The sequence below is a fragment of the Falco punctatus genome (assembly GCF_963210335.1).
Source record: "Falco punctatus genome assembly, chromosome: 5".
Classification (NCBI taxonomy): Eukaryota; Metazoa; Chordata; class Aves; order Falconiformes; family Falconidae; genus Falco; species Falco punctatus.
In genome coordinates, this window is record NC_137584.1 from 65,632,583 (window position 1) to 65,652,111 (window position 19,529).

General features: G+C 45.4%; 1 protein-coding gene across 4 annotated transcripts in view; it reads left to right on the plus strand.

The window, feature by feature from the left end:
* Window positions 1-1,100: 1,100 nt before the first annotated feature.
* METTL24 (methyltransferase like 24) overlaps window positions 1,101-19,529 on the plus strand; it is a 50,481-nt gene continuing 32,052 nt past the window's right edge. The window contains exon 1 of one of the 4 annotated variants that reach the window (XM_080388212.1): window positions 1,101-3,855. In XM_080388212.1, the coding sequence (XP_080244338.1) occupies window positions 3,562-3,855 (294 nt within the window). In that variant the 5' untranslated portion in view covers window positions 1,101-3,561. Of the gene's footprint in view, window positions 3,856-6,243; window positions 7,025-19,529 lie in introns of those variants that run through there. The other 3 variants (XM_080388211.1, XM_080388214.1, XM_080388213.1) reach the window with 3 other exon arrangements.

Below are 19,529 nucleotides of genomic sequence, written 5' to 3' on the forward strand. Positions count from 1 at the left end.
TGGCAGTACTTTGTGCCCTATTGGATCCAGCATGATACATGTTCTTCTAACACTAACCAGCTTTCTTTGGGAAAAACAGGGAGGGGAGGCTATTTGCTGCCTGACTTGAAGAGTGACCGTGTTTTGCAGCAGCTGTGAAACATTGCAGAAGCTGTGTTTCCCAGCAATCACCTCGAAAAAGTCCATCCTCCAGTTGAACTGAAGTTACACGCATTAAGATGCGATTTTAACTTGCTTTCCTTCTTAACAGGCATTGCTCACATACAGGTGTCTTTGCAGCCAATTCCTGGGGGGAGAAATTGCTTTGTAATTCACTTGTTAAAATGGAGAGGTGAGACTGCTAAGGTACTATCTTAATTCCCCCCGATTCTCATGCTAATCCAGATAAAATTTCTCATTGTTCCTGAGATTTCCTGAGATCCTTTTCTACCACTGCTCCCTTTTTCTCCATCTTTAGAAACCCTCTGTGGTGTTTTAAACAGACAGACTTACATTCAAAAGAGATGGGGAGGGCATGAGAAATTCAATCGTTTGTTGAAACACAAAAGCAAAATGAAAACACCGACTTAAATTTTGTGAACTATTTACAAGGACCACTTCTAGCATGCTCACAAATTGGGGCTGATCAGCCTTCCAAGGAAGGGAATGTCTTGTACAAGGTCAGCATTTACAGTTACAGCTCACTGATGACGAGAAGAGTGGCTGGATTCAAGTATTTGAGCTTTCTGTTGAAGTAAGAACAACAAACGAACCTGTGATACTAAACCTAAGAAAGACCTTGTGGCTTTTATTCTGCTCAGTTAGACCTCCTTTATTTGAATACGCATTGTTCAAGTTTTTATGAAAGCTTTGATTTCTCAAGGATTAAACTTCAAGAGAGAGTGTTTTAAAATGTATTTGGGCACTTTATATTTTCCGAGTCTTGACCTTTATACTCCTGCCTTTAAGATTTTCTCCATAACCATACAAACACAAACTTTTATTTTAATAGGACCTTCACACGCCGTTATTTATTGACCAGATGCTGATGGGGTTTTTTTGTTTTACAACCTTGATGGTAAGAATTTTGTGATGCAATGGTAAGAGTTTTGTGATACAATGGTAAGAATTTTGTGATATAATGATTTTGGCTAGCAGTATTGCAAGTCTTGTGTCTTGTCACGTTTATCACTACATTTAGTGTACTCGACGTATGTCTAAACCTCTCTTCCTTGAGCAGCAGCATTACTTCTGTCCTCCAGACAAATGACGCCCTTTCACATGGAGGAGCAAAGTGATGCATAGGTGGCCCTGTGCCAGCCCAGGTGACCTTCTGCTGATGAACTCCAGGCAATGCTCATGGATATTGCCGGGTGCCTGTCTCTTAAGCTGATGCCAGTCATGGTTGGTGCAGTCACTCTCTCCCTCTGCCCTCATAAATGTGTTCCTCTCTTTCACTAGCACCAGGGCTTGTCTAGTCACCTAAGGTGAGGTGGAGTGGGTGCAAACAGAGGAAAAACGTGTTAGTTGTCAGACAGGTCAGCTGCCAGGACCAACTTACTTCCCTGTGGCAAGCACCAGAGCCTGCCCAAAGGGGATGGGATGGGCACCTCTGAGCAGGGGTGGGGGTGGTGGGGGAGAAGTGCTCTGATCTGCACTGCATTTCCCTGGAGGCATAAGCCACCCCGAGGCTGTCCCACATTGGCTGTAGGCTGACCAAAAGACAGGATGGTACCAAAAATGGCATCCAGATCTGTTAGGAAACTGAGAGTTTTTCTTGAGTTAGTTTTCATCTGGGTCATTGCCCTGGTTTGGCTTAGCTTAAGACAAAGGAGTCCCCCCTCCTGCTACAGGAATGGCAGGCAGGACTGCCACCTATACCCTTCCCAGAGCAGTCTGCATTTAGGGCAGTTTAAAACAACTATAGCATTGCTTTAACTAATTTAGAAGAATAGTTTACGTAAAGAGGACGGCAATGTTTAAATGGCAGGGAGCATGCACCTGACCTGCCAGTGCATCTGTGCTTGGAGCCGCACTTGAAATCCCACTTCGCCAGACAGATCACCGCTCCTTCCCTTATCTTCCTGCCTGCAGCTCCTCTGTCCTGCTGCCAGCAGCTCTGGTTGCTTGGCTGCTGCCAGGCTCTGCTTCTCCCAGCGCTCCTCTCTGACCTGCTCCCCCAGCAGGAGCCAGCTCCAACTCTGCCCCAGGCAGTGAACAGACAGGACAAGTTAGAGAGGAGCAGTGCAGGCTGCTGCCCCAGAGAGGACATCGGAAAGGAGGGAGAAGGAGCTCAGCAGAGAATGTGTCCCTTGCCAGCAGACAAGGCGGGAGCGCTGGAAGCACAGTACTGCACGCAGGGGACAAGGGTCACAACCTCTCTCCCCCACTCAGTAAAGATAAGGCAAGTAGCTGTGCATCCGTGTCCTGCACATCCCACCTGAGAACAAATGTATTACTCACAAGCTGCACGTTCTGCAAACCAGCTGCCGTTGCCCTCCTCCCTGTTCCTGCAGAGCTTGCCTCCTGCCACTGACACATCTCCCCACTGCGGTTCCTGCTTCAGAAAATCCCACCAACCACTGCTATCTGCTTGTCGCTCAGCGATGGTTTAGCGTTGTGGCTTAAGACCAAAGCTGCCCCATGTACTTTGTACTTCTGTGCAGCGTATTCCTGTTGCGGGACAAAAAGCCCCGCGTTATCCTGCAGAGGCGAGGGGGACACCCGTCCTCCGCGCTGCCTCTCGGCCCTGCTCAGCTCACCCAGAGCCTTTCCTTCACGGGTGAAACCAAAGAAGCATCATGGAAACTCACAGCTGGCCTGTGCCCAGAGGCTGGGATGCAAAGCGTAGACTTAAAAAAGTTATTTGTGTGCAGGAGGTATCCCAGCCAAACCAAGGCACCCCAGTGCAGTTCACACAGGGTGCTCATACCCTTCAAATGTCCAGGCCCAACAGCATTTGACTAATCGCCAACAGCCCCGCTGCCGGTTACCGATTGTAGTAACACCTGCAAAGCAACTCCATTTTGAGGCATTCGTGCTACTTGTCTATTGATGTAGCTACCCCTGGAGTCAGCCTGGAGCTACTAATCTGTAACGCCAGATGATACCGGGAGGGTTTCAAAGAATTGGTGCTATCTTGGCTCTCCAGGGGTGTCCTTCATCCTTCACGGCCAGCTCTAGCCCTCCAAGAAGCGAAGTCCTTAGGTGCAGGGCCGGGCTGCCCTTTACTTTGTTCTACTTCGGTACGAGCAATACCCAAGCCCCCACTAAACCGCCACTACCTCGTGGCGTTACAGCGCCCAACGCCAGCAGGGCCCGCGGCCGGGCACCCACCCACAGCAGCCCCGCGCTCCCGCCCAGGCACCGGCGCAGCCCCGGCGCCCCGCAGCCCCCGCCGGGCCGGGCCGGGGCAGGGGCCGGGGCAGGGGCAGGGGCGTCCCGGCCCCTCCCCGGCCGGCCCCGCTCGGGGCGGGGTCTCCCAACTTTCGGCGGCGGCCGCGGGGCCCGGCCCGCCGGCGGCATGAGCCCTGCGGCGGGGCGGGGGGGCGGCAGCGCCGGGCAGGGCGAGCCCCCGCCGCCATGCCCAAGGAGCGGCCGCTCTGGCGGGGCCCGGCCTTCCGCCTCTGCCTGCTGTCGGCCGTGCTCTTCCTCTGCCTGCAGCTGGGCATCAGGCGCTCCTGGTGCCCGGAGGAGAAGCCCCGGGCGCCGGCGGCGGCGGGGCGGGCGCCCCCCCCGGCCCGCGGCACGGAGCAGCACCCGGGCGCGGCGGCGGCGGCGGGCAGGCGGCGGGTCACCTACGTGCGGAGCGGCCGGCGGGGGAGCGCCGCGCCCGGCTGCTGCCCCCTGCAGCCCCCGGGCGGCCGCCGCAGGAAGGTAGGGCGGGCTGGGGCGGGGCGGGAGCGCCCGCGTCCTGAGCGGCGCGGGGCCGCGGCGGACCCTCTCCCCTGAGGCGGAGCTGGGGGCGGGCGGGCTCCTGGGGTCCCAGCGGCGGCCCGCTCGGGGCTGCGCTCTGTGGCCGCCGGAGAACATCCCACCGTAGGAGCCCCGCTTCGCAGGTGCGGCCGCGTCCCCGTGCCGAGGTGTCGCTGGTAGGGGAGGTGGCGGGAGGGTGGTGTGAGCTGAGGTGACGTGGGGTGATGGCGGCTTCCAGGGAAGGCGTTTTGTGGTCAAGAGATTTTTCGAGCGATGCTGCCCAGCTGCGGGAGGGGAGGCGTGGAGTGTGCTGGGGTGGGGGTGAACCAGGTCAGACACCTCAGTCTGGACAGGTGACCTTGACCCGCCGTCACCACGCTGCCTCAGCAGGCTGAAGCGCCCCAACAGGAGCAAGCTTGGGAAAAGTCCTCGACCCTTGGCACTGTTGGCATCCAAATGCCATTTTATTCGACGAAAGCTGTCAAGAAATGTTTGTAAGACATGGTCTGCAGGAGAATTAATGAGTTAGTTAATGAGTCAGTAGATAGACCTGTAATGAGGTTCAGTCCTGGTAATGATTGTAATAAAGCCTTCTGGAGACGTGAGGACCATCATTAGCAGCTGGAGTCCAGCAAGAGTGAGGAGCGTCAGTACTAACTTCTCCCCCCAGTTATCGCCACGTGTGACCAGTCGTGGGATGCTGCTTTCTTCAGCAAGCTCCATGCCGGCTGTGGTTTTGACAGATGCCACTCCCTCAGGAATCACGTACAGATTCATGTGTTTCTTTTGTGGAGTTTTCTTTGCAGTCTTCCAGAGGGAGAAGAGCCAGCTTTTGAAGGCCAGGGAAGAGTAGTTTGTCACCAATTTTGAGGTCCCACTGTCAGGGTGCAGTAGTAATGGTCTGTGCGGAGATGTGCAGATATGTAAAGAAGCTGGAATGACATGAAGCAAATGGGATTTTGCTAGAGATAGGACTGCCTTCCTGGTCAAAGTGAATAACTAATTGTGATATTTGCCTTGACAAGAATAAAAAGTTATCTGTGGAATGGCTAAACTTTCCCCTGTCCTTAAACTGAAGCTTTATCCGGGTTTGCTCGGACTCCCATGATGAAGAGACCTTACTAACATCCAGACCACCATCTGAGAAGATGTCCTGTGATCATGGGGTCTCATTTGCAGATTTGCTTGCTTTTCTTTGCCTGTGCGCCTCCAGTAATTTATTTTTTATTTAAAGAAGAGATGCACAATGAACTTCTGTATAGTTTGAATTTTAGATTTGCCACATCTTCCATGGGGAGTTGTGATGGAAAAATAAAAATGCTGTTTTCAGCCCCTTGTTTCCTGAAAGGTTTAGAAGGAGGAGTGAGATAATCCCTTACTTCCTTCACCACTGCTGCAGTGATGAGGACAAGATTGTCACCTGTTTCTTCAGGATAGTGACTGGCATCCTCATGTGCTGTGGTATTGATACCACATTGAGGCATCTAGATCTTGCAGTGTCAGTTTTTGTGATCCTTGTTGTCAACGTCGTGTTACTTGCTATTCTCCTAAAGCCCAGCTTTTAATAGATTGTAATTATGGAAGAATTTCAGCATTCACAGGGAAAAATATTGTGCTCATGTGGATTCAGATAGTTTCTTGAAAACATGTGCTAAGCATGGCATCAAAAAACAGGAGGCAAAAATAAAGCATACCATAAATTATTTAACAATTTTTGAGGAAATCCTGGCAGAGAAGTAGGATCAGGAGAGGCTGCTTGTCACACTGGAGAACTGGCAGTGCCTTGTGTTGTCGGAGAGCTAGAGGCTCTGGAAAGCCCACGGTATGTTTTGTGCATCTCCAGGGGGAGTGTGAAACATCACTGCTGTGGTCTGTGGTGTTGGGCACGTTGTTGCTGAGATCTCATTTAAATCCCACTAATTAAGCCAAGTGAAAAACAATTAGTAAATATATTACAGGTTGGATTTGCCAGGTTAAGTTTGAGACCATCGAGCGTCTTCCGCGTTCAGCTATTTGACTTGAGTGTGTTGCTTCAGGCTAAGAAAAATCTACTTAAAGTTAAGATAAGGCTTTGGTGATAGTGGGACTAAAATTCTGGGAATTACTGGTTTTGTAATAGAGTTGTTAAATAAAAATGTAGGGGGGGAAGTGATGGGAAAATACAGTGGAAGTGGTCTGCGTACTGCCATTTTTGGAAGTGGTGATCATACACAATAGCTAAAAAAAAAGGAATGGGTGATTTTTTTTTTTATTATCTTTTTTTTTTGTGTGTGTGTGTGTGTCAGGTAACATTGTATTTCACTGTAGACTGCTTTAAGACAGGGTGGATGCTCCTCTCAGAAAAGGCTGCTTAAGTTGGCGGTCCGTGGCTTCTACCGGCAGCTCTGGAGAAAGGCAGCAGCATGCAACAGCTGCCAGTGTGATGTGCTGATGTGCGTAAATGCTGCCTGGGGGAGAGGGACAGGCTCCTTGTGCAGGTCTTCTGTGCTGTACCAGCTTGGGATTGCTTTTTGCTGTGGGTTTTGTATGTCTTCAGTGTCTTCCATCTGTCCATAAACCATTGTCAGTCCATTTCTGAAGCCTGCAGAGGTTTTCAGATAAGGTTTGTTTTTTTTTCCCTACTGCTGATTATGGTGGCGATGTTGGAGTGTGTTATGTGAGCCAGCATGATGGCAGTAATGAAAAATCAGTAAGGCCAAACTTCGCTCAGTTTTCCCAGTGCTACACCGTGGTTATAACTCTGCTGACACTTACATCATTGAATTAATGCAAAAGACTGATGAACACAGTATTTCCAGAGATCAAATTGAATATCCTACTTTGTGGCAGTATAAAAACAAATAATTAAAAAAATGCACAAGGAAATGATTTGATGCCTACTTTGAATCACTTTAAAGTTTCCTGAAGCAGAGTTATTTATTTCCCAAGCACAGCTGCAGCCAACCAACCAGCAACACCACAAGGGGGGAAAAAAAGACCCAGACAGGATGGGAAAGATGGAGGAGGCTCATCCATAAGCAGCCCTTGCATCTGCGGGAAACTGCCTGTGCAGTCGTGCGCTATTCCTGACCGCTGGTAAATCTCCTTCAGCGGAGAGACTGAGCGCAGATGGAAGAGTTTGACTACCAAGGTTAGAAGTGTCTCTTCGTGCCTTAAGATGCATGCATGAAAAATGCTAACTGAAAGCATCGGGGAATAAAGTAATTTAGCGATGTGACAGCTCTGGGAGCTGCCGGAGCTGCTTGTTCTGGTGCTTTTGGGAGCTGTGTTGCTCCCAGCTGTTTTGCTCCTGGTGGAGCCTACGAAAGAGCAGATGCTTCTGCTCTTGCTGACAAATAATAAACAAAATTCAGCATGAAGAGCATATGATGGTCATTGAAGAATGGGAAATGTTACATGTTGTGCTGCAAATGTAAAGCAAATGGAAGTTTGTAATCCAGTTTGTATTTTGGTGGGAGCCCTTAAACCTGTGTTGTTGCTAATAAAATACCCAACTATGTTCATAAAATGTGCTTCTGAGCTCTAGTTTTGTTAAGCACTGGCCTGGTAACATATGCTGGAGATAAAAACTCCAGCTACATGGAACCACACAAAATCCACTTGCTCTTGCAATAGGTGTTAGTGAGGTCTGAACCCGCATAGCGCTGCAGACATGAGGCGAGTTTTGAAATGTTATTGCGGGGTGTGATGGTACAAAAAAAAAAAAAATTGTTGCATTTGGAATTTGAAATAACAGCAAATTCTTATCACAGTGATTGCAATAACAAGGTTATGCTGGCTCTCGTGCACTGAAATGGGGAGGAGCCCTCTCTGAGAGTCTGGTTAAGAAAAGCTGGAGTCCTTTGCCTTCTGAACGGATTTATTTCCATGGAGGAGGAAAAAAAAAAGTTTTACATGGTTATGCATGAAAGAAAAAAGGGTAATGTTAGTCCCGGCAGATATTTAAAGTTCCTGCAGTTCTGCTTGCTGACGTGGCAAATGCTGTGACTCTGTCTCTCCTAAAAACCGAGGTTCAGGGTCTTGCTGTCTGCAGGAGTGCAGCCAGGGCTGTGCAGTGGGGGGCTCCTGGAAGGCAGGCTTGGCGAAATGCTTGCGGCTGCTAGGCTGCAGCCACAGGTGTGTCTTTGGAAAGCATGCCTGCTGGAAAACAAGCAAATAACTAAACTTAGTTTGAAAATTGTAGTATCAGCTGGACATGACTTTGTTGTTGTGGCTGTCCAAAGGTGTGGAGTGCTGCCTAAATTAACCTGGTGTTATTTTGGATGCTTTTCCATCTCATCTCTAAGGGTATAAAAATGTTTGCCTTCAGTGATTAGAAGCTAGGAGTTAGATTTTGCTGCTGGGCCCATTTGTGTTTTGTCTGGAGTTTTAACATATTTTGAAACATGAAGTATGATTTCCCAAAACAGAAAAATCTTGTGAGATTATATTTTTGTAGGCATTCCTTACACTTGTATACATTTGCGTTTTGGTGCTTTAAAAAATACAGACTAACTGCCTTTTGCTGTTGCTTGTTGGATTGCAGGTTTTGTTTTTCTTTAAATAGAAAGTATTTCCAAGAGGTTACTGCTTCTCTTCAGTAATGACTGATCACAGCCTTATCTTTAATGTAATTGAAATCTACAAATTATTTTGGAGTGATATCTTCAAAGGTCTGTGGAATCACTGTTTGGCAGTTAATAACGTGGCAGGTTCCAAATAACCTCATACAATTTAGCATTAAATTATTGCTAAGATTTTACTTAGATTTTATATTTGAATTTTAATTTAAAAATGACAGTGCTACTTATGCTTATGTCAGCAATATGTAGGGCTTACGCAAAGAGTCCTTTTTTAATTCTACAAATCTGGTAAAAAAAAAAAAATGTATCATGTTTTCATTGCCTGATTGTATGTATAGCGTTTTCAAGCTGACTTCACATCTTTAAAATCCTGGTAAATTTTGGGTACTACTTGGATAGGAAGCTACTCTGCCTCTTGATGAGCAAGGAGCCAAAATTCTTGGCGTAAACTTGGTTATTCTGAAGACAGATGTATCCGTTTGTCTTTCCATATCCCCTGGTGTAATAACTTGTCTGTTTTGGATTGGGACTTAACTTTTATAACAGTTTATTTTTTATGTATGCCTGGAGCAATGTTTTAACATTACAGCAAAGTTTTAACGTGACAAGGCTTTGGACGCTGTGCAGTGAGTCACATCAGGCTGTGTTTAAAGGAGATTTGCCCAGACCAAGCCAAACCAAGGGAGCTGCTGGGGCAGCAGCATGGGTCAAGGCAGCTTTTGGGACCTCCTAGTGAGTTTAAATCCACAGCTTATGCCAGTCACCTCACCTGCACGACACACGACAAGCTTTACAGTGCACAGCACTGTTGTATAAATGCTGCGGCAAGGAGTGAGTAGCGTCCTAGCTTTGAATGTGAGTTGCAGGCTGTGATTCTGTTGCAGAGGAGAGCAGTGCTGAAGAGCTGGATATTGGTTTTTCTTTTGAGTGTGCCAGCTTCTGTGCACGTCCTCTAATAACAGGTAGACAAACTGGAGAGAGTCTCAGTGGGAGGAAAAAGTCATTAAGAGGTCCAGAAAGGCAGGCCTGCAGGGAAAGCCTGGCAGAAGTGGTACTTGTTTTGAATAGAGAAAAGTAGGTTTTGAGAGGAATGTGCCAAGACTCTTCAAACTAAAAAAAATAATTTTTTTTGAAGGGCATAATGACTGATTGTTCCCTAGGTCCACTGCAAGTAGGACAAGAAGTAACTGGCTTAATTTTCAGGCAAGATATTAGGAAAATCTTTTAACTCTGCAGCTGGATAAGCAGTGGGAAGACTCCCTAGAAAAATGTGAACTTTGGGTATCCACACAGGGAAGGTCTAGGTATCCTTAGCTGTGCGTCAGGGCAGGGAGGTAGAGTCTACCTTCTGAGGTCCCTCTGTCTACATTTACCTGCTCTGCAATTAGAGGAGGAGTCTGGCAGGTACAATGTGATTAGCAAAACTGGAATTTAGCCTGAGCAATTGTCTAATGTCAGTGTAATAAAAAGAGGTAATGGGGTCTTTGAAGACTGTCAGCAATCCTCGCCCTAGCTTAATATCTCACTAGAGAGACCAGACCCTACTGTAATTGTCCTATGATGACTTAGTAGATCCCAGAGGAAGGAACGTTACTCAACAGCTTTTTTCCCTCCAGCACTTGGAGGTCTCTTACCAAATATAAACCGACCCAAAGTTGCTTAGCTTGTAAGATTAGCACAAGGTAGGAACTTAACGGCTTCAGGCCATTAGTACCTGGGGAACAGCTGTGAGATCCCTTGGTTGGTTTTTGTTTAAATATTCATGCTAATAGCACAGGCTGAGGGAGGTCACTGTGGAAGAAAAGAGTAAACTTCTATTGATAGCAGTTTTCAACAGCAGACGACCAAATCTGGGGAGCACCAGCTAGCTTTGCCTGTAAGGGGGGACAGCTGAGGCACCATTCTCTGAGCAGCCAAACAAGGGCAATACTGGGCTTTCACTGTGTTTTAACTGCAGATGAAATGTGTTTATGGTAGACCATAAAGAGGAGATGGTAGTGTTTTTTCTCACAGTGATGTCACTTGCGAGCTTGTGAGGTAAATGATCACTCAGAATAACTTTGATTCTTACACAGTTTTTATTACCTGTAATAGATTCTTCCTTCATGAATTTTTGAGAAGTAGCTGGGGGATATTATCCTTCAGAAAGTCATTACAGCTTTAGTAGACTTAATTATATCCAATAATACAGATTTCTTTCAAATACCTACTAAAGGCTTTCTTTCAGCATATAAAAACAGTGGAACATTTTTTTCTGGGTAGCTCTGGCACACAGAAAGATATTTTTCAGGGTATATAACCTTTCCTATTGACAGACATAACCCAGGGACTGAGGTGGTAATTTCTACTGCAGATGCCTTGCTCCATGATGGCTGTTACAGTTGTCCCATCTTTTTTTGAACCAGGCTAGGTGGTCCACGGGCCTTGAACTAAACATGAATCCTTTACGGCTGTGGTAGCAGGTGCAGAAAACCCCATACTGATCCAGTCCCATTTGCTGTCTTCAGCTCAAACTGCTGAACGGGACTGCTGTTCAGTAAAGACATCCTCTGCTCTCACCTCTTTCTTCACCCCTCCACAGTTCACTGTTTGGGGCACTGAGTTGTGTTGCCTGGTATATTGCTGGTTGTCAGACCTCATTAACAGTGAATAAGCAGGACTCCCCTTCACGTGCCGTGTACGTGCTCGGAGGAGGAAGGATGTCTTCTGCATAAAAGCAGCTGTCGAGGAGGAGGTGAGCACTTGTATGAAAGTCACTTGTACAGCAAGTCACAGTCTTGTCATGGGAAAAGAGCAAAAGTCCCTGCGAGTCAGAGATGTTGACAACCTTGAAGACTGTGAGTGCAGTTAGTACCAAAAATGATCTTTTGTCACCTTTCCTGTTTTATACTAGAAATAATAGAAGTGAGGACAGTTCTGAATATGCAGCGTTTCTTGTTCAAGCAGTTGTCAAGGTGGCCAAGCTTACTTCATTCTTTTCTAAAACTTCCTTCTTTGCAGAGAGAAGAGGCCAGAAAGAGAGATCTGGGACAAGTAAAATTATTCCAGAAATCCTTAGGTTTTTCTTTTACATCTCTGACCTTTAGCTGCCTTCCTGTGAGACAAATATTTAACTTTGTTGCTAGTAAGGTTTTGATCCCAGTTTGTTCAGTCAATTCACATCAACATTTACCCATCCAGCCAGGCAGTTAACAGAGACGTGTTTCTGCTCCAAGGCTGCGCGGTAGGTGCTGACATGCCAGACATCTCTCTCATACTATTTTTACTGAACTGTGGGCATGGTTCAGACTGGGGTGCAACTGATGGATCTTTGGTGTGAACCCAGAGCAAAATTCCAGTGGCCCTTGACCAGGGATGCAGTTCTGAAATCCAGTGGTGAAGAAGAAAACCCTCTTCACAGCTGCCTTGCAGACTTTTACATGTGATAAGTGCATCATGTCTCTTACGAAATAGAAGTAGAATTTGGAGGTTTAGGTGGCGTTAACGAGGGACCTGGAGTCTTCACAAAAGCAGTTTGGTTTGGTTGTGGTAGACCGTGCTATCCTCCTCCTGCAGCCTGGCAGTGATGGCTGTCACTGATGGCACAGCTTAGATAAAAGACTTAACACATAAGTGAGAAAGTTTGTGTGAACCGCCACTAATCTCTGATGGCATCTGCAGCAGCCCACTCTTATCACTTGTTCTATTATTAACTTGGAGCTGTGTTTGTCTTGTACCACCGTTCAGTGCTCCAGAGCTGTGTGCAGTGGATGTGAGTCATTTAATCAACTGAAGTGTTTTCTTAGCTAGCAGATACGCACCAAGATACTTTTGTGTAAGGTGAAACACTGTCCAGAGCCCTTCTGTGCTAAGCATAAGATCAAATGGCATTCAGTTCAGTGAAACAAGTAAAAGAAGGAAAAAACCCAGGTTTAATTTAATTTTTCTTTTGATTGTGGTATACCTGGAATTCATAACATGCATTACTCACAGTTATGTCGTTTATGCTAGTGTTTCTGTATACATAAATGACAGGGTGACATGCTGTTCTGTTTTGAGTTAGCAAATCTCTAAGGGTAAATAGAAACCATGTGTGCAAATGGACCGACGCCTTGGGTAACAGATGAAAGCCATGATTTTGAACTTGCTCGCACGGCAACAACTGGGTCAATTTAAGCAGGAGATGGCGGAAACATTCCTAGCTGTTTATGAAGTATTACGTGGAAAAGTTTGGATCCTCAGTTACATGTGTTCTCCCCTGCTTGATCATCTGTCCCATTTTCAGTACTCTTGTTTCTAAATGTGCCATCGGGCTCAGGTGCCATCAAGAAGGGCGCTGGCTGTGAGGTGCTTAGTGACTGCCCCGTCAGGGAATGGGTGGATGGGGTGTCCTTGGGTGACTGCTGACCCCTTGAAGAGCACAAGTACTGAGTCTGGCCCTGGAGGAGCCCCTTGGTGGTTATTTTGCTTTCTTCTTCATTTTATGCAACATTTTAAAAGTAGCCTTGTAATTTATGTCCTCCCTGACACATGTATAAAATACAGTAAATAAACCTTTCCTGATGTCTTTGTGCAATGATAAATGTGATTGTTCCAGCAGCTGTTACCACATACACAGCGATCTTGCTTCTCACTGAATTCTTCTCTGTATGCTCTGCAGATAGGAATAAAATGGCTTTGCAGTGTTCTTCGAAACTCAGTACCACAGAACTGTTTTGGCTTTGCAGATCCCAAATCTGGGGGACCCTTGTGAGGAGTGTCTTTCCTGCTGCCATCTCTCCCCATCATGCAGTGTGGGGGCTTCTCTTGTCTTTGGGAATATAGGACCAGGAGGACTTCTCAGTGAGCTGTTAGCTTCTGAAGTTTCCGGATTTTCAGGTCAAGCCAAAATAGTTCTGTGTTCTTGCTGTTGGTTTAGTTGAGGTAGCAAATCACTGTTTTTTTATTTTTGTGTGTGTGTGACAGCATGGTCTGCTGGAGAAAATTAACCTAGACAAAAAGTAAGCCAAGAAGCAAACACCAGTGATGTGCCAGGGGCTGGACCTGGTTGGGAAATGTGTGCAGCTGAATATTATGTTAGAACCAGTGAACATTAACATCTTATAGTGTTGTTGTTGCTGATTTAACCTCCCCTCCTTTGCCCTATCCCTCCCTAGCCCTCTTCCTCATTCCTTTCCTAGCAAAGACAAATAATTAACTGGGAGCTTCAAAGTCGGTGCCCTTTCTTTAGCATCCTCTTTCATATTTCACAAAGAGACAGTGTTTGAAATGCTGGTGGGAAGAGATGGTAATGTCTATTGATATGGCATGTTAGAAACTTGAAAATGATAAGAATCAGTTTGAAATCCTGCTCCCTGCAGAGTTGATGGTACTAGTGGAGGACTGAGATTTATCCTAGATCTGAATGCTGCAGGGTAGGAGCTGCCTGAAAAAAACCCAAAGGGACAATAATATTTGTTAATACTGATGCTGTGTCTCTTTTTGGGCATTCCTTATGGTGGTTCTGCAGCACTGAAACTTCCAATGAAGTGAACTTTGTTTCATCCTGAATAGAGCAAAGCAACCGCATCTTGTTCCTTTTCCTTTGCTCTTTTGAGAAAATTAAACAAGAGGCAATTATGTGTCAGTTGGCTGCTGCTGAGCTGATGTGTTTCTTCTTAGTAAGATGTGTTGATTAATGGTTTGATCTTGCAATTATTATTCATTATGAAATCTGTAGGAATTCTGGGTACATCAGGAGTTCAGGGTCAAACCATGTAGCTATTCAGTGCTATATTCTTTATAATGCTCAGAATTAGTAATAAAACATTAGAAAATGCCCTTAACTAAAGGTGATGGATTGTATTTGCCCAAGTCAATCCTCCATGGGCTTATGATACTTGGGTCTATACTTGTCTTGAACAAAAAAATATTTCAAAATTATGTGCTCTGAAATGAGCTTGATTTTCTTCTCTGTAAATTGGAAAACAAATGTATCATCTTGTACTTAAAATCCTAAGAACTTGTAAGCCAGCTTTCGTTCCCTTTCTAGACATGGGGAACTAATTGCCCAACACACTGTTTTATTTTCCTTGGAAGACTTTTACATAGCTCTAGACTAAGGGCAGTAATCCATAATTGTATTTAAAACAAGAAAGGGAGAGGGTTTGTAGACTTTTAAAGTGAGTATACATTTCATTCTGTGGAGCTCCATTACCTTGCTTTATTAACTAACGCTTGTACGAAATAAGGAATTAAAGAAGAAAAAAGTGAAGTTTTGCTTTTTAAGTCTTTCCTGGCCCCCCATAAACCCCAGTATGATCAAGTGAACTGATGGTGGGTCGGAGAAATGGAAGCCCCTAAGGTTATCTATTGTAACTGTTTTCTGTCTTACCTTAGGTTTTACGCTATGAAATCTACCTACCTGTAGAAGTCACTCGGCCTTTCGGTTTACCCATGGATAAGAATAAAGTCTACTTGCTTTATGATGTTATAGATGCCTAGTTTTAAATACTGCCTTCTCCTGCTCCCTGGGCACAGAAGGTGCTTCAGATCTCCCTGTAGGCTGGAAGGTGTGGCAGATCATTTCTGTTTAGACATTTGCACTCTGTTTGGATGAGAGAGAAAGCTGCACAATTGTGAAGTGCTCTTATTTGTGTGGAAGCATTAAGTTTTACTTTAAACCACCTTCTTTTTCCCCAGTTCTTAGCCTCAGACAGAGCCTGCTGAAGTCAGTGGATAAGCTGCCAGAGGCATCCCTATCTGTAAATCAGAGTGCTGGAATTTGCACAAAATAAACACGTTTTATCTGGCTAGCTGCATATTTACTGACAAATTCTGTTTGTTGTATGCTGTGATTTGAATATTGCAATGAAGACAACCTAGAGGATAATAGTTCGGGGTTTTTTTTTAATTGTATGGATTATGACATCTCCCATATTTCATCAAAGTACTTTGTTTAAAGCAGTTATGAATAGAGGTTGAAACTGTGGTCTTGCCTCTGTTTAGCTAAATTCTGAACTTGATAAGCAATGACCAGTAGTTGCTGTAACTATTTCTTGCTGTTATTCTTGAGTGTTGGCAAAGGCATGCAGGCACTGGAAAAAATTCAGCTGATTGAGTATTACATTGCTTAAAGCAGTTTCGAGAATTTGCTTCCATAAATTTCAGTCTGTTCTGGCTCCTGGTTTTATCTCCATCAGATATAAATTATCATACTGTCAGCCTCTGGATTGTGCTGGAATGCTGCTGCCCAATTTATTTATTTTATTTTATTACCATAGCAAAGAAATACCACTTGACTGTTTTTAAAGCCATTTATCTCTTAGCAGTGTAAAATAAAACTTCCTTTCAATAAATGTGTATTTCTCCCTGATGTTGCGGAGATTTCCAGTGGCAGAGCTGTCAGTCTTTGGTTATCTTTGAAGGTCCAAGGAGGGGTTCCCTGGTGCAACGCTGCCCTTTCCTACCTTTGCAGGTCCCAGCTGCTTTGATTGCAGTGGATTTATTCCTCAGAGGTAGTGAAAGTTGGTAGTTATGCGATGTAAATAATAAATTAGATGCAATGCTTTCCGAATTTCTAAGTGCCTACAAATTAGTATTTTGGCAGGTGTTCTGAAACACATGCTTCCTCTAAGTCACAAATCTACACCCAGGGTCATGCACAGTAGTCACTGAAGCCCAGATCTGGTGAATTTATGGGTGAGGGGGTGGCAGGTGTTCTCAACAGCTAATTTAAACCTGGTAAGCTGGTTCCCAATAGCTATTTCCTATGGAAGTCAGGGTTTCGATTTGCATTCAGTGGAGCATTAGACACCTAAATTCCTCTACAGAGGTGGCAATGTCCTGTTAATTTTGGAAGGAGCTCTTTATTTTTCCAAAGCCATTTCTTTATTCATAGAAAAATATAAATTCTGTCACTTAAAGTCAGTGCCAAGCATCCTTTTTTTCTGCATATGCTTTTCTTATGATACATTTGTTTGGGAGAAAAGGCACAAAACTAAAAGTAGAGTTGGAGAGATGGGCTTACGTGTGGGCTTTGTGCATGAAACACTGAACCTCCCAATGCATTGAAGTTGTTGGTGTTTTGCATCGAGGTTGCTGGTGTGGCTTGCCTGCCTGTTAGGCCAGCAGTTCCCCCATGAGTGTGAGAGCTGTAATTTGTATGTGTGTGGCTCTGTTTCATACTGTCAGATGGGAAATCAGAAGCAAAAGGAGCAGAAAACAAACATGAATATTAACAAAAGGATAGCAGAGGTGAAACACTTGCTGATTGCTGCCTTTCCAGGGGTTGTTATCTATGCATGTTCAAACTGATTTGCTCTACAAGGGTAAAGACTCTTTTGGTTTCAATTACCATGCAGTGGCTCAGAGTTTTTCTAATGAGAATTGAAGTTACAAAATTGTTTTCTTCATTTCAATGTAAAACTTTGCATTCAAGATGTATTGCTTTTTCCCTTTTCCCTGCTAAGTGGAAGAGTTTTACTTATGGTGCAAACTGCAACCTTGGGAAGCAAGTGCTGTTAAATTGCTCTCAAGTGAAGCCCTCTGGGTGATGCTCAGAGCTGCGTAAGTTGGCTTTTGCAGCAATTGCATCCTGCTCCCAGGGAGACAAATATGTGCTGTGCTGCAGAGGCTTGGAGGAGGTGATGCATAGAGAACAAGGAGCTAGGGGAGACTTAAGTGCATCCTCGAAGTTCCCTCTTCAGTAAAATAAAACACACATGTCCAGACATAGAAATAATTTGTCATACACAAGTCATGTTGAAAACTCATTTAGATTGGAGACATCCACTTATTAATGCAGAAAACACTTCTGTCACAGGACTGCTTTCCATAGGCAGGGTTTACTCTGTAGCCTTGCTGCACAGGAGAGCCTGACTGTATGTGTTACGTTGCTTCCTCATCCTGGCACTTCCTCAGCCTAATGTTCTGCCATCACATCTTTGGATAAGATCATGGAGCACATCCTCCTGAAAGATATGTCAAAACATACTGAAGACAGGGAGGTGGTTTGGGACAGCCAACATGGCTGCACCAAGGGCGGCAAGTTGCGCCTGATTAATCTAGTGGCCTTGTATGATGGACTGACTGCATCAGTGGACAAGGGAAGAGCTACGGATGTCATCTACCTGGACTTCTATAAGGCAGTGATACGACTCCCCACAACATTCTTAAATCCGAATTGGAGAGATATGGGTTTGATGGATAGACTGTTGGATGGGTGAGGATGGATGCCTGCATACAAGAAGTTATAGGCAATAGCTCAGCGTCTAAGTGGAAAGCGATAGCGAGTGGTATCCCTCAAGAGTCCATATGGGGACCAATACCATTTACTTTGAGCAACCTGATCTAGTAGAAGAGGTACCCCATGGCAGGGGGTTGGACTATGTGATCTTTAAAAGGTCCCTTCCGACCCAAACCATTCTGTGATCCTGTCACACAGGGCAGTTTGTAGTGCAGGGGTTTGTCTGTGGGAGGGACTCTCTGTGTGGCCTGTTTATTCCATTGCACCGACCCGACCCATACAGCCGATGGAGCCATCCCTTGGTGGCTAGGTATGGAGACGACTTGCGCTTGCCTGCAGTGTAGTCAGAGATGCCTCTGCTCTAGATAAACTCAGAAAAGTAAGAAATGGGGCAAGGTTTCCTGTATTAATTTGTTTTCAGTTCATTATGGACTTTGTGCAGCACGTGGAAGTTTAACTGGTGGAGTGGAAATTCCCAGTTCAGGTGGCTGCAGGGCTAGGTGTCAGCTGTGTGTCCCTGTGATGCTCCCAATGCCTGATGCCTGGGAGGGAAACCATTGCTCTTCTCAGTACAGGCACACACATACAAAGCAGGAGTGTATGTAGCAATTTCTGCAATATGGTTTCTTAAGCGAAAACCTCATGTTTAAGAAAGCCAAACTGCAAAGAAAAATAGAAAATAATAGTAATACAAAAAAAAAAAAAAAAAGGAAAGAAACAGTTCAGACATGTAGAATGGGATACCTACAAAGCCAGCCACATTAGAAATTTATTCATTCAGAGCTTTAAATATGAGTCATAGTCACTTTGTAAGCCTGTATTTTAAATTACAGCTTACTGAGCCTGTGCGTGTCCCCGCTACTTCTAAATTAACGATGTAGCATACATGCTTTTACGAAGGTACCTCTTGTAGCCCTCAGTATGGTGCTGATTACATTTAGCTAAAGGGGATTGTATTAATTGACCTTTCTCAAGGAGGTCTTTGCCAAGGCTGAGGCATACTTGTTCTTTCCTATTGACACCTCCACTTTGAGGTGGAGTTTGTTTTGACTTGTGCCACATATTGCTGCTCCAAACATAAAACATTTGGAGTAGTTACTCAACCTTGCTGAAGAATAAATTGCAATTAAGTGTTGCTTGAGGCTCAGAAATAAAGAGTAGTGTCAGCCCTCTAAAATACAAGTTTTTCCGCAGCGTGGCACGTATGATAGTGTGGTCTGGGGTTCCTCTTCTATGATGTTGAATGTCTACAGTGTAGGTGCTTCTGAGCCTGTCCTCCAGGCTTCCTCTGCGGGCCATGGAGAGACATGGATGTTTCCAGTGCATGACTCATCTTTCTTATTTTAGACCTCTACTCTATAGTGCGATGAATCATTCCCTTAAAGAGCCCGTCTGCCTCATCTTGTCCCGTCAGTTCACTTAGCTTCCCAGCCCACTGTGGGAGCTCGGTCCTTCGTTGTCTGCACTGCAGGAATGTTTTCTCATTCCCGGCTTTCCCTTGGAGTCGACCGGCTAATTGCCTCTGAAACTAAATGTGGGCGTTCACGAGGGATTGTTCATCACTGGAGCAGCTCTGCGTCGTCAGCGAGAAGAGCAGTGTGCCAGGTTTGGCCGCCTCCACCCTCAGCAGCCCTCCCACTCATCTCGACAGGCTTTGCACTTGTTGCGTGTCCCTCGTGAGGCATGCTGGCATGTCCTGTCAAGCCAGTACTTGGGTGGGCTGCACATGCTGCTTTCACTATTTAAGGTACTTTTGAACCGGGGGAAAAAACAAAACAACAGGCCCACTACAAAATAATGTACTTAAGGCCACAGGTGCTTCAGAGGGAGCCCTAATAAAATGATGTCCAAGCCCTGTAAATCATATC